Source organism: Panthera leo, chromosome D1 (assembly GCF_018350215.1).
Source record: "Panthera leo isolate Ple1 chromosome D1, P.leo_Ple1_pat1.1, whole genome shotgun sequence".
Lineage (NCBI taxonomy): Eukaryota > Metazoa > Chordata > Mammalia > Carnivora > Felidae > Panthera > Panthera leo.
In genome coordinates, this window is record NC_056688.1 from 62,977,150 (window position 1) to 62,990,333 (window position 13,184).

The 13,184-nt window shown below is 39.0% G+C and overlaps 2 protein-coding genes across 2 annotated transcripts in view; one reads left to right on the forward strand and one right to left on the reverse strand.

Annotated features, from left to right (window-relative positions):
* LOC122200037 (olfactory receptor 56A4-like) overlaps positions 1–13,184 on the reverse strand; it is a 206,725-nt gene that overhangs the window by 64,497 nt on the left and 129,044 nt on the right. The window contains exon 7 of the mRNA XM_042905447.1: positions 5,678–5,792. Coding sequence (XP_042761381.1) covers positions 5,678–5,792 — 115 coding nt within the window. The remainder of the gene's footprint in view (positions 1–5,677; positions 5,793–13,184) is intronic.
* Positions 1,713–2,678, forward strand: LOC122200043 (olfactory receptor 688-like). The gene has a single exon (XM_042905452.1). It carries the CDS (start codon positions 1,713–1,715, stop codon positions 2,676–2,678), a length of 966 nt encoding a protein of 321 aa, XP_042761386.1.

The window sequence follows — 13,184 nt, forward strand, 5'->3', positions numbered from 1 at the left end:
CTTGGTCCCTATAGATTGTAACTTAGTTTCTCAGTTTCTAGAACAACCACAAAGCTATTTTGGTCAATCTGTTGCTTGATTAGTGATCTGTGGTAGAACAAAGACCTACAGTTTGCTAGCCCACTATTTTGCTGACATCAGTCTCTCAGGTACAGTTTTAGATACAATTGCTTGAAAAGTTCTCCAAAAATTAAAGAATTAATAAATCAAGAATATGTTAAAAAAGAGAACCAAGAGTAAAAGCAAGCCACAAAATTACTTAAGCAAAGAAAAAAAAAAGGCTAAATGTGCGTGCTATATTTCCAATTTGTACCATACAGAAATATAGAAGCTGTTAGAAGTTTGTTGCCATGGGGCGCCTGGGTGGCTGTAGGTTAAGCATCTGACTTGAGTTCAGGTCATGATCTCACAGTTCATGAGTTTGTGTCAGTCGGGATCTGTGTTAACAGCCTGGAGCCTGAGACTGCTTCAGTTTTGTGTGTGTGTCTCCCTCTGCCCCTCTCCCGCTCTCTCTCTCCCTCTCTCAAAAATACATAAACATTTTTTTTAATTTAAGATTTTTGCCACTTGTTCCTCCTCCTACCTTTTGTTAATAACATAAGGGATTTAAAAATACAGCTCTAGGTATGTCTTTAACATTCCCTTCATAATCAGAAAAGGAAACAAATGCTATTCCATAGGGTAGTAATCTTTTGGCTAAGATTTTATGAAAGGAGTGTTGGATTTAAATGCATAACATTAAAATTTTGCTGTAGCTTTGACACATATTAGTGATTTTGATACATGATCCTTATCTAGACAAATCATTCAATCTGTTTCCTCACCTGTATGGTAAAATTAAATGAAGTGCTTTATGTCAGAAATTATTCTCCAACAACAAGGCACTCAAAAGGCCTGGTCAGAGTTCTAACTGCGGCCACTTATTCTCTTTATGAAATCCCTACGAATGGAGACATCACCTCTACTCCCTAACTTTACTTACTTGTTAGGGATCAGTTGTATGCTTCACTTCAGGTACTGAAATCCTTGTCTCTAGTACCTCAGAATTAGCAGTTTCGCAGAAAAAGTCTTTAAAGAGGGAATTAAGTTAAAATGAAATCTTGACCATGGACCCTAATCCAATGTGACAAGTGTCCTTAAGAAGAAATTTGGACACAGACATGTGCATTTACAAACAATAGACAATGTGAAGACATCAGAAGAAGACAGTCATCTATAAACCAATGAGAGAGGACTGAGAAGAAAACAGGACCACCAACACCTTGATTTTGGACCTCTGGCCCACGAAACTGTGAGAAAACAAATTTCCATTGGTTAAGTTACCCAGTCTGTAATATTTTGTTTGGCAACCACTGAAAGCTAGAACAGGCCGGATATGTATGTTTCTTTAAAATGTATCTGTCTCCCGCATTATGTTCATGTCCCCAGCATATAAAAATATATGCTGGATTTCAGGCACATAGAATCAGTAAATCTTTACTTGTATTATATTAAATCTTTATCTTTTATCACACTGGACCTTCTTTTATTCTTAGGTAAACTTTTTCCCAGAGTCTCAAGGGGATAAAGGATGCATTATATTTAACAGAACTGAATTATTGTGGTGAATCTTATACCTGCACAGAAATTTTAACCTTTAGCTAAGCTAACCACACACTATCCTTGCTTCCCTTAATCCGTAGGCAGATGCTGAGAAGAAGACATCCCATGATATGGATACCACCCTGAGTATAACCAATAGCTCAAGGCTTCAAGTGTCTGAGTTCATCCTGGTGGGGCTCCCAGGCATTCATGAGTGGCAGCACTGGTTCTCCCTGCCCCTGGCTCTGCTCTACATCTTAGCTCTCATTGCCAACATCCTCATCTTGATCACCATCCAACATGAGCCTTCCCTGCACCAGCCCATGTATCAGCTCCTTGGCATCTTGGCTATCGTGGACATTGGCCTGGCTACCACCATCATGCCCAAGATCCTGGCCATTCTCTGGTTTGATGCCAAGGCCATCAGCCTCCACGAGTGCTTTGCTCAGATCTATGCTATCCATACTTTCATGGGAATGGAGTCAGGCATCTTCCTCTGCATGGCTGTGGATAGATATGTAGCCATTTGCTACCCCCTTCAGTACTCCTCCATAGTCAATGAGGCTTCGGTGATCAAAGCCACCCTGTCCATGGTGCTCAGGAATGGCCTGTTGACCATCCCATTGCCTGTACTGGCTGCTCAGCGACACTACTGCTCCGGAAATGAAATTGACCACTGTCTGTGCTCTAATTTGGGGGTCACTAGTCTGGCCTGTGATGACGCCACTATTAACAGAGTATGCCAGTTGGCCTTGGCATGGGTTACACTTGGGGGTGACATGGGTCTGGTCTTTGCTTCCTATGCTTTGATTGTTCGCTCAGTGCTGAGGCTGAACTCCGCTGAAGCAACATCCAAGGCCCTGAGTACCTGCAGCTCCCATCTCATCCTCATTGTCTTCTTCTACACAGCCGTTATTGTGCTGTCTGTCACCCACCTGGCAGGAAGAAAGGTCCCCTTCATCCCTGTTCTCTTCAACGTGCTGCATAATGTTATGCCCCCAGCCTTTAACCCCATGGTGTATGCCCTACGGACCCAGGAGCTGAGAGTGGGCTTCCAGAGGGTGCTTGGTTTGGGTGAGAATGTGTCCAGGAAGTGAGCCAACTTTTGATGGCAGAATTTTACAACTGGTATTATAGAAAGAGCACAGGCTTTGGAGCACAACAGCCCTGGGTTAAAATTCCATGTCTCCCAGTTGCTAGCAATATCGATTCAAATTAACTCACCTGTTTTGTAAAGTGTATACTATGTGCCAGGCGCTGTTCTAAGCATTTCTCAAATATTAACTCATAGAATTGCACAACAACCCTATGAAACACGTACAACTGTCATTTACACATTCTGCAGGTGAGGCAAGAAAGTTGAGACACTTGGCCAAGGTCAAATGGGAAGGAAGTTGCAGAGTGAGGTTAGAACCTAAGCATTCAGGCTCCAGAGTCTGTGTTCTTAACCCTTACCCTTTTCTCTCTATTCAACCTTGCTACTAACTTTTAAAAACATAAATTAAGGGGCGCCTGGGTGGCGCAGTCGGTTAAGCGTCCGACTTCAGCCAGGTCACGATCTCACGGTCCGTGAGTTCGAGCCCCGCATCAGGCTCTGGGCTGATGGCTCAGAGCCTGGAGCCTGTTTCAGATTCTGTGTCTCCCTCTCTCTCTGCCCCTCCCCCGTTCATGCTCTGTCTCTCTCTGTCCCAAAAATAAATAAACGTTGAAAAAAAAAAAAAAAAAAAAAAAAAAACATAAATTAAGATGACAATAAAAAGGAATGATCTCCAAGTGAAATTATAAATCTCCTGTCTTTTAATAAAACAATATTCCATTTAAAAGGTGGCAGCAATTTTCCTGTCCAATAGTAAACACGGCACATTTTAAATCCTCTATAGTCACTCTATAGGATCCCTATCAGTTATAAGAATGTAGGTCAAGTTGGGACACTTGGGTGGCTCAGTCAGTTAAGTGTCTGACTTCAGCTCAGGTCATGATCTTGTGGTCTGTGAATTCAAGCCCCATGTCTGGCTCTGTGCTGACAGCTCAGAGTCTTGAGCCTGCTTCAGATTCTGTGTCTCCCTCTCTCTCTACCCCACTCGTACTCTGTCTCTCTCTCTCTCTCTCTCTCTCTCAAAATAATAAATAAACATTAAAAAAAGAATGTAGGTCAAGAATTTGACAGTAATTATTTTGTTATTTTATAAAGTTTTTACCAACTCTTGAGTTTATTTGCATTAGAGCCTAAAGAGGAATATTCAATTTGTTCTATTCAACATTACTTGAATTTCTCTAATGAATTCAGAAAATCCTAATGATGCCCAATGGTTCACTGAAATTATAAAGGACACCAAAAGTATCTAAAGAGGATTTTTTTCTGTAAAAGAAATGATATTTGTTTGGGGACAAAAAGAAGGAAAGTTGGTCTAATGTTTTTTATTTATTTCAGTGCCAGATCAATAAGGGTGGAATATTGGCTCTAAGATAGCATGCGGATATGACATTTCTGACCCAATCACATGGCATTATGGCTGACTTCGAAAGAAGAAGCCTAACTTGTGCCAGTAAATTTGGAAGTTCAAATGTGACAGCATTAGGCCATTAACCCTCAAGGAACTGAATAATCTTTCCTTTGACAGAGTGAGTTAGAGTTTCGTTATATCTAATGTCAATACAGAATTGGACCATGTGCTTTCACCTGTTTTTAATTGTGACTCCAGACACCAAAAACAAAAGCAGTGACAACGGATAAACAGTAGTGTACTAATGGATGGGTCAAAGCCTGTTACTCTTTCCACATGATGTTTAGACCAAGTCCCTGGGATCCTTTGACATTTCAGGGAGAAAGAAAAAAAACAAGTCCCAGAAAAAAAGATACTAGAATCTCCTCTAATATTGCCATCCAAGAGATTGGATCCATTTCTATTAATGGCTGATAGGATAATTCAAGCAAAGTCTCCTGCTGAGAACAAGTAGAAATCATGGATGAACATCTTTAAATGGGTATAGACATTGGAAAACTAACAAATTAGTAAAAATTATGTGAGACTCAGAGAGACTTCTTTTCAGGTTAAATGTGTAAAGAAAGTTTAGAAGTTGTCATTCCCATCCTCACATCAAGAAAAAGTTGAACAACTGAAAATCAATCACTTCCTGGACCCACAAGAAAACTGAGGTGACAGGGCTAACTGACTTCCTGGTGTCAGAGGAATCCCTTCCTCTAGGTGGGAAATGGCTGTAATAAAGTCTCTTCCCCATGGAGATGAGGCCTTTATCATGGAGAATGCTCTGGGATTATTTCATAATGTTAACTTCTCCCCTCCTCCTGCCAAAATCCAGGGGGCCCATCTTGGATCTATACTGTGAGAATCTGCTGGAATTGCTGGATATTAAGTGCGGGGCTTCCCTAAGACTGTAGTCCCCAAATATTTCTCATTTTCATACTAAACTTCACTCATACTCCAGCAATATGCCAAAATTACCTTTGACGTCTTCCTACCAGTTTGTGACCCCAGCAGCTTCTACTCTAAGTAAACTGATTCTCTGTGTTTTCCTATCTCTCCAAATTTTGGGGTGGCACTTTGCCCTGCAACAATCAATTCCCTTATGGATTCAAGAAAAATTATTAATATTCCTTTTTTTCTAATTTTTCTTCTTGTAAGGACAGGAGTGAAGACTTCTAAGTTCTTTACACATCAGAAGTCCTGGTATGGGATTAATACCCAATGTACAAAATAAATATCCATAAGTCTACACTGATATAAGTAGATGATTCAATAAATAAATGGAGAATAATAGACAAATCTCCCATGTAAAAATTTCCAAATAATTTATGTATATACACCATCCTCAAATAGCTGGAACATAATTATTTACTTCTTAAGTGCATAACTCGTTATTTCTCTCCCAAGAGTACAGTATGCGAAGTGGGAAAAAGAATCAGTTTACAAATGAAGAAACTAAGGTGCCTGGGTGGCTCAGTCGGTTAAAAAACAAATGAAGAAACTCAACAAACATCATGTCAGTTAGGTGATCAAGTTTACATCAACACTGACAAATCATGTACATAATAAGTATCTCTGATATGATATGATATGATGAGAATAGACTTTACCTCTTTGGCATTTCTCCAAAAACACATAATCCTGGTCCAATCATAAGAAAAGTATCAAAGCAAAAGGACTGTGGAGACCTGGCATCTAAATGTAATGTTGTGTCCTGATGGAATCCTGGAACAGAAAAAAAGACATTAGGTAAACATTTTAAAAATCTGAATAAAGCATTACTTTAGTTAATAATACTGTATCAATATTGGTTAGTGAAAGGTGACAAATGTACTGTACCAAAGAAATTAATAACAATAGAGAAGGTAGGAGTGGGATATATGGGAATTCTACACTATCTTCACAACTAACACTATTCTAAAAATCTAAGACCATTCTACAATAAAAAGTCCATTTTTCATTTGCTTTTATCTATCTTTTTTGATTAAAGTATCCTAGGTGGTGTGAGGTGGTATTCCATTGTGGTTTTTGATTTGAGCTTCCTGATAGCTAGTGATGTCGAGCATGTATGTGTTCACATGCATACTGGCCACGTGCATGTCTTCTTTAGGGTAATGTCCATTCAGATCATTTGTCCACTTTTAAACTGGATTTTTAGTTGGGTTGTTTGTCCTCTTATTATTAAGTTGTAAGAGTTCTTTGAATATTCTATATACAAGTTCCTTATCAGAGATATGATTTGCATGTATGTTCTCTTATGCTATGGGTTGTCTTTTTAATGTCTTGATGGTATTCTTTGAAGCATGGACGTTTTTAATTTTGATGACATCTAACTCATGTATTTTTCTTTATTGCTCATGCTTTTGGTCTCATAGGTTTTACCTAATGTCAATGTCATAATATTTGTTCCTATATTATCTTCTAAGGGTTTTATAGTTTTAGTTCTTGCATTTAAGCCTATGATTCATTTTAACTTTTATATATGATATGTGAGAAAATGATATGCATCCTGCATATCCAATTATCCCAGCACCATTTGTTGAAAAGGCTATTCCTCCCATCAAATTGATTTTATAACTTTGTTAAAAACCAGTTAACCATAAGTATAAGGGTTTATTTCTGAATTTTCAATTCTATTCCATTGAACTATATATACATCCTCATATTAATACCATGGTGTTTTGATTATTATAACTGTGTAGTAAGTTTGGAAGTGTGAGTCCACCAACTTTATTCTTTTTTTTAAATATTATTTAGCTCTTCTTGGTCCCTTGAATTTCCATATGAATTTTAAGATGAACCTGTCCATTTCTGCCAAAAGGCAGTTGAAATTTTGATAGGGACTTCACAGAATCTGTGGATCAATTTCAGGAGTATTGCCATCTCGATATTATCCCTTCTCATGAACAAAAGATATCTTTCCCTTTATTTAGTTTCTCTTTAATTTCTTCTAAACATTTTGTAGTTTTCAGAGTACACATTTTGCCTTCTGCTTGTTAAGTTTACTCTTAAATATTTAATTATTTCTGGTGTTAAATGAAATTGTTTTCTTATTTGAATAGTTCATTGCTAGCATAAAAAATACAAATAATTTATGTACAAATTACCTTATCTCCTTGTTTATTACTTGTTTATTACTTATAATAGCTTTTTTCTACATACAAGATCATGTCGCCTGCAAATAGAGATAGTTTTACTCCTTCCTTTACAACCAAGTGCCTTTATTTTAGTTTTTTGCCTCTGCCCTGGCTAGAACCTCAGTATGATGTTGAATAGAAGTGTGGGAACAGACCTCTGTATCTTATTCCCCATCTTAGAGAGAAAATCTCCAATTTTGCATCATCAAGTATAATGTTAGCTGTGGGGTTTTAATAGATGGGCTTCATCAAGTTGAGGGAGCTCCCTTCTATTCCTAGTTTTTAAGTGTCTTTATCTTGAAAGAGTACTGGATTTTGTCAAATGCTTTTTCTACATCTTGAGATGATCATGTTGTTTGGGTTTATATTCCATTGATATGGTATGTTACATTAGTTGATTTTCACCAATCTTAAATTTTTTAGATAAAACACACTTGATTATAGTATATAATCATTTTTATATTTTGCTGAATTCTGTTTTCTAGTATTTTGTTGAGAATTCTTTATCTAAATATGGATTTTGAATGCTTTTTATATTGTTTCAATATACCCTGTTAATTAACCAAATGCTAACAATGTCTTGAATCAAATGACTCTCCCAAACTGCTGAGACATAGGACCCTGAAGACATAGGACCTTTACAACTGGAGTTACCACATGGCTGAGAGTCATAGAGACACATGTTGCAGAGACAAGAAGAGAGAAAGGGACTGAGCTCTACATGCCCATTTTTTCCTCCTTTACATCAATCACTAATAATAAGATACTCCTACTCTGGAAAGTGAGTGAAGAGTGAACAGAAGCTAGAAGTGTCACAACAATGTACTATCCTGTACAAGGCACAAAACATCAAAAAGGGGAAACATTAGTCAACTGCCAATTAGGGTTGTGCTTAGCTGTATAAAACACACTAGATTATAGTGGCTTAACCAAATTGGAGTTTCTTTATCTCACCACACACACACACACACACACACACACACACACACAGGTTCAGGTAGTTGAGTTGTTATAACACTTCTACTATACCAACAAAAGGCCAGGCTTTTTCTACTTCTCTGCTCTGCCATTCAAAGCAATGACCACCATCCTCCACATTAAACTCCAGACAAGAAGAAGAGATGGAAAAGGAAGCCTCTACAGACCTTTATATCTGATTGGTCATAAATTAATCTGATGTTAATCTCCAATTACAAGACTCCAAAGTTGAGTATTTTTTGTTTCCCAGTCTCTATGATAATGGAAAGTTATACAAAGGTGGATTTGAATGAATGCTGAATAGCTAACACCAAGTAAAAACAGATAATACACATCATGTTCTTTTCATGCATTATTTTCAGGAAATGATAAAATAATAAGCTATCAGGAAAGTCTCAAAAATTCTAAAGAGTAAATAAGTTCCAAATATTTCTGGATCAACATGACAAATTCAGCACTCACTGCACCTCCCTACTCCCATTCCAAAACCTAACAATACTGACAAGATATTCAATAATAAATCAACCCATAACATGATACAAAACAAATGGAGAGTCATTTATGAAACAAAAAAATATGAGGAAACTCCAAAAGACAAAAGACTATTGTGATAGAATTATGGAAAATAATGGGAGCCCAAAAGGTACACAGGAAAAAAACTGCTACAAAAATAATGTTGATTCAGATTCAGAGACGTCTGATACTAAAAGAAGCAGAAGGTCATGAGAAAATCAAGCTGCTAAAAAATGAGTAGCATAGGAGTAGTAGTCAAGCAGGTCTTCTATCCTGCATGTATACTCCTGGACAAGGAAGTAGGCCAAAAGTCAAGAAACAGTGGTGAGTATTCCAGAATATTAAAGATTGGGTCAGAAAACAGGACAGTGACCCACATGGCTATAAACAATCATGCCCCATCAAGCATGAGGCATAAGCTCAGGCATAAATCAAGCTATTAGGACACCCTACAGTTCCTAGACAACATGATACATCAACCAAATACAGCAGCATCCTCACATTGCCTACTAAGAGAAAAAACAAACAATCAATGACCAAGATGGCTAAACTTTAGAAAGTTTTTTCTGAGTATAGGCCCCTGGCCTTTGCTTTCTTAAAACACTTGTTTAAGCAAATGTGTAATCATAAATTCTTTCTCTGCCCCTTTGCAGTGTATATAAATCTTCTGTTAACCTCTGGTCAGTTTTACAACCTAGGAAATGTCTTTCTCAAGGATCTGGGAACTATCTCCTGAAATGTAAACATTGAAAGAGATGGCACCCCATCTTCCAGTCCCTGTAGAGGGCACCAGCCTAACCTCTAAGGGCACCAATTAGCAAATACAGATGGCCTAATCATAGACAAAATCATTGGTAATCCTCAGGAGTAATTCAATGTGTTAGACACATCCTATTGATTAACTTCCCACTGAAATCCTCCAATACTTTTTTTTTTTTAATTTTTTTTTTAACGTTTATTTATTTTTGAGACAGAGAGAGACAGAGATGAACGGGGGAGGGTCAGAGAGAGAGGGAGACACAGAATCTGAAACAGGCTCCAGGCTCTGAGCAGTCAGCACAGAGCCCGACGCGGGGCTCGAACTCACATACCGCGAGATCGTGACCTGAGCTGAAGTCGGACGCTTAACCGACTGAGCCACCCAGGCGCCCCACCTCCAATACTTTTCCACTTGCTCACCCCAGGGTTTAAACCTATTCCACCTGACAACTTGCCCCAGCTCAACCTTGCCTTTTGACAATTGAGTATCCAGACTTAATCTGTGCTCTCTTTCCCCTTGCTGGCAAAGACATAAGAATAAAATCAACTTCCGCTTGTGCATCCTGTCCAGTACAATTTTATCTAACACCAAATACAACCAGATATTTGAACAAAATCAACAGAAGAAAGTGGCATTAAAGTTCACAAACATGTGGCACCTGGGTGGCTCAGTCAGTTGAGTGTCCAACCCTTGATTTCGGTTCAGGTCATGATCTCATGGCCATGAGATCAAGCTCCACATCAGGCTCCATGCTGAGCATGGACCCTGCTTGGAATTCTCTCTCTCCCTCTCTCTCTCTCTGCCCCTCCCCCACTCATGCTTTCTCTCCATAAATAAATAAATAAATAAATAAACAAACAAACAAACAAACATTTTTTTAACTTCACAAACATAACTCATGCCTGAAGAGATAGAATAAATTCAACATCAATCAAAAAAGGTCCTCTCAAGGTAACCTTCTCTATGCCAACTCCTTACTTCAAAAATCTAGTGACTCATCCCTTCACATCTAAAGCTGGTGACAAGTGCTGTTACTAACGCAACATAATTGCACTATCACTTGGGATCTTTTATTGGTGACATTTTTATAAATAGTCCCTTTGTACATAAATCTTTCTCTATTATTTTTTTTATTTTTTATTTTAGAGACAGAGAGAGCTCGCACAAGCAGGGCAGTGGCAGAGAGAGAGAATCTCAAACAGGCTCCATGTCTAGCGCAGGGCTCCATCGCAGGACTCTAGGATCATGACCTGAGCCAAAATCAAGAGTTGGGACACTCAATTGACTAAGCCACCCAGATGCCCCACTAATTATTCTAATTTGAGTGGGTCATCTGTTCCCTGTTGGGACTCTCTATAATTCAATGTTCATTCAATTAGGCAATATGGAAGTTATTAACAAAAGCAGGTTCAATGCAGCCACAGGACATATTTTTATATGGTTGTAGATTAAAACAGTGAGGAAGTGAGGGCAATATACAAAGATGACTCTTACAGGATGTGCGTGCAATAGAGATTTTTTTTTTGAAGTCCTTAGTCCTTGGAATCTTCAAATACTGAGGTGGAGGTTTCAGGAGAGTGGAAGACTGTTGACACAGGAAAAGGGAGATACAGTCAGTTCTGCTATGTCACTTGGTTTAAATGTACAAACATGGTCCAACACCACTGATACATTATGAAACGATTTGAGGATAAGTGAATTTCACATTTGCCTTTGTGCAATCCAAACACAGAAACTGCATCAAGCTGAGTGAGCATCACAGAATACACTACACACACACACACACACACACACACACACACACACACTGCTAACACCCACCAGCCACCTTCCCTCACTTTACAATTTTCTGTCTGATTTCAAACAAATCTCCTTTTATCACTTCACCATGACTCACCAGCTGCAGCCCTTCCATCCACGTCCACAAGCAACTTCATGTCCTTCTCAACATAAAGTGTTGTGTTCATTGTAGCATTTGTATTTCTCTTAAACCTCTTAACGTGTCAAATTCTGCTATAGTTTATCCTTGTTTTCTATCTTTTTTTATGTGTCACTGACAACATTTTTGAGTACTATGCTAACTCTATTTTTCCATAAATCCTATGGTATCTTGTGTGGGGTTTTGCATAGCATGGTGATTTTTCAGAACTCCTGTGTCCCATTACAACAGAACTGACTACTTGCTAGACTGAGTGGAGAGGAAACCAAGCTGAGACAAGAAGAACAAACACTTTTTATTCTAACAATTCAACCTGGCAGAGCTGTCCACCTGCAGGGCCCATGTCCTAGGACTAGGTTTGTTCCCAGAGTGGCCAAGAGAGGCCTCCAAAGTCACTGCAGGCTCCTCCTGCTGGAGTGAGATGACCTGCCCCAGAGGCAGTTGGGTGACACTTGAGGAGTGCCATGGGGTGGGCCCAGGGGAGTCAGACTGAGACCAGGTGATTTCATGGCTATGATTTATATTCCAAACCCAGGAGTGGTAAGAGAGGGACAGACAGATCTGCTCTCAGCAACAAAAGGCCCAGCACAGGCAGCGATAGCCAGGAGAGGGGAAGGAGCCCAGAAGGAAGAACCAGCCTGGGGGCATCTTCATGGCCCCTCCTGCAGTAGTAAGTAAACCAGCCACTGTCAAGGACTCTGGGAGGGGATCAATGGAGGCAGTCCACCTCCCCAGGGTTCTGTCCCAGTCTATGAATCTGGCTCACTGTTGAATTTCTCAACGGGTCTTTCTTTACCTTCCATTGGTCTCTCCACCTGGGAAAGGGTTAAAAGTTGTATCTGGGAACGAGGGCAAAGAGTTGGGGCTGAGCTTGGACATGGCCTTGTTGCACACCGTGATGCTCTCCAGCCAGGGGAATATGCAACGAAACAAACAAACCCTGGCTGTCACAGTGTCAGGCATGCAGGAGGCTCTGTCAAAGTTTTATAGTTTCATGATCTAGGGTAACTCCTCACACTGTACTACCCCCTTCTCCAAGCCATCTGGGAATAGTCTTAGCTTGGGAGTCTAGGATCCTGGGGCTAATGAGCTGGATCTCTTAAGAACCTTCATCTCACTTTATGGTCTGATGCTACTGGGTGCCTATAGTTGCAATGTGAAGGACAGGATTTGAAACTGACTTGAAATTCAAATCTATATCTGTCTGCTCAACTCCACAGACTATCCTCCTAAACATTATACCACTTTCAACATCCTGAAATCTTATATTGAAACTTTCCAGAATTTCTCAACAAAACTATACTTTTTCCTGCTTTTCACATTATCCTGTGTTAAGCTCTGCTGTTTGGTATCTTCATGAATTCATGCAGCTAATTAACACTGTGTAAAATTAGTCACTGGATAAGTATTTATTTATTCAAGTATAGTTGACACATAATGTCACAGGTGTAACACGTATTTACTTTTCATTATCAGCTATATGTCCAGTTCTAGATTTGTCACAGGTATAAAGGTAAATAAAGTAGTTAAGGCCCCTGCCGTCATCAAGATTCCTTTACACTAATTACACTACATTATAGTATCAGTGGCTTTCCATTATTCATAAAATAAAACTAACTTTCTTAACATGCACTATTCAACATTACACATGAATTAGATCCATGTCAATTTTGTTCCCCATTAATGTGGTGTTACACATAGTGTTTAGAATGTAGTAGGTTCAAAACATGTTTACCTAATTAGTGAAATCAAAGTCATATATAATCTGACTCCTTCCTATCCCTTCAATG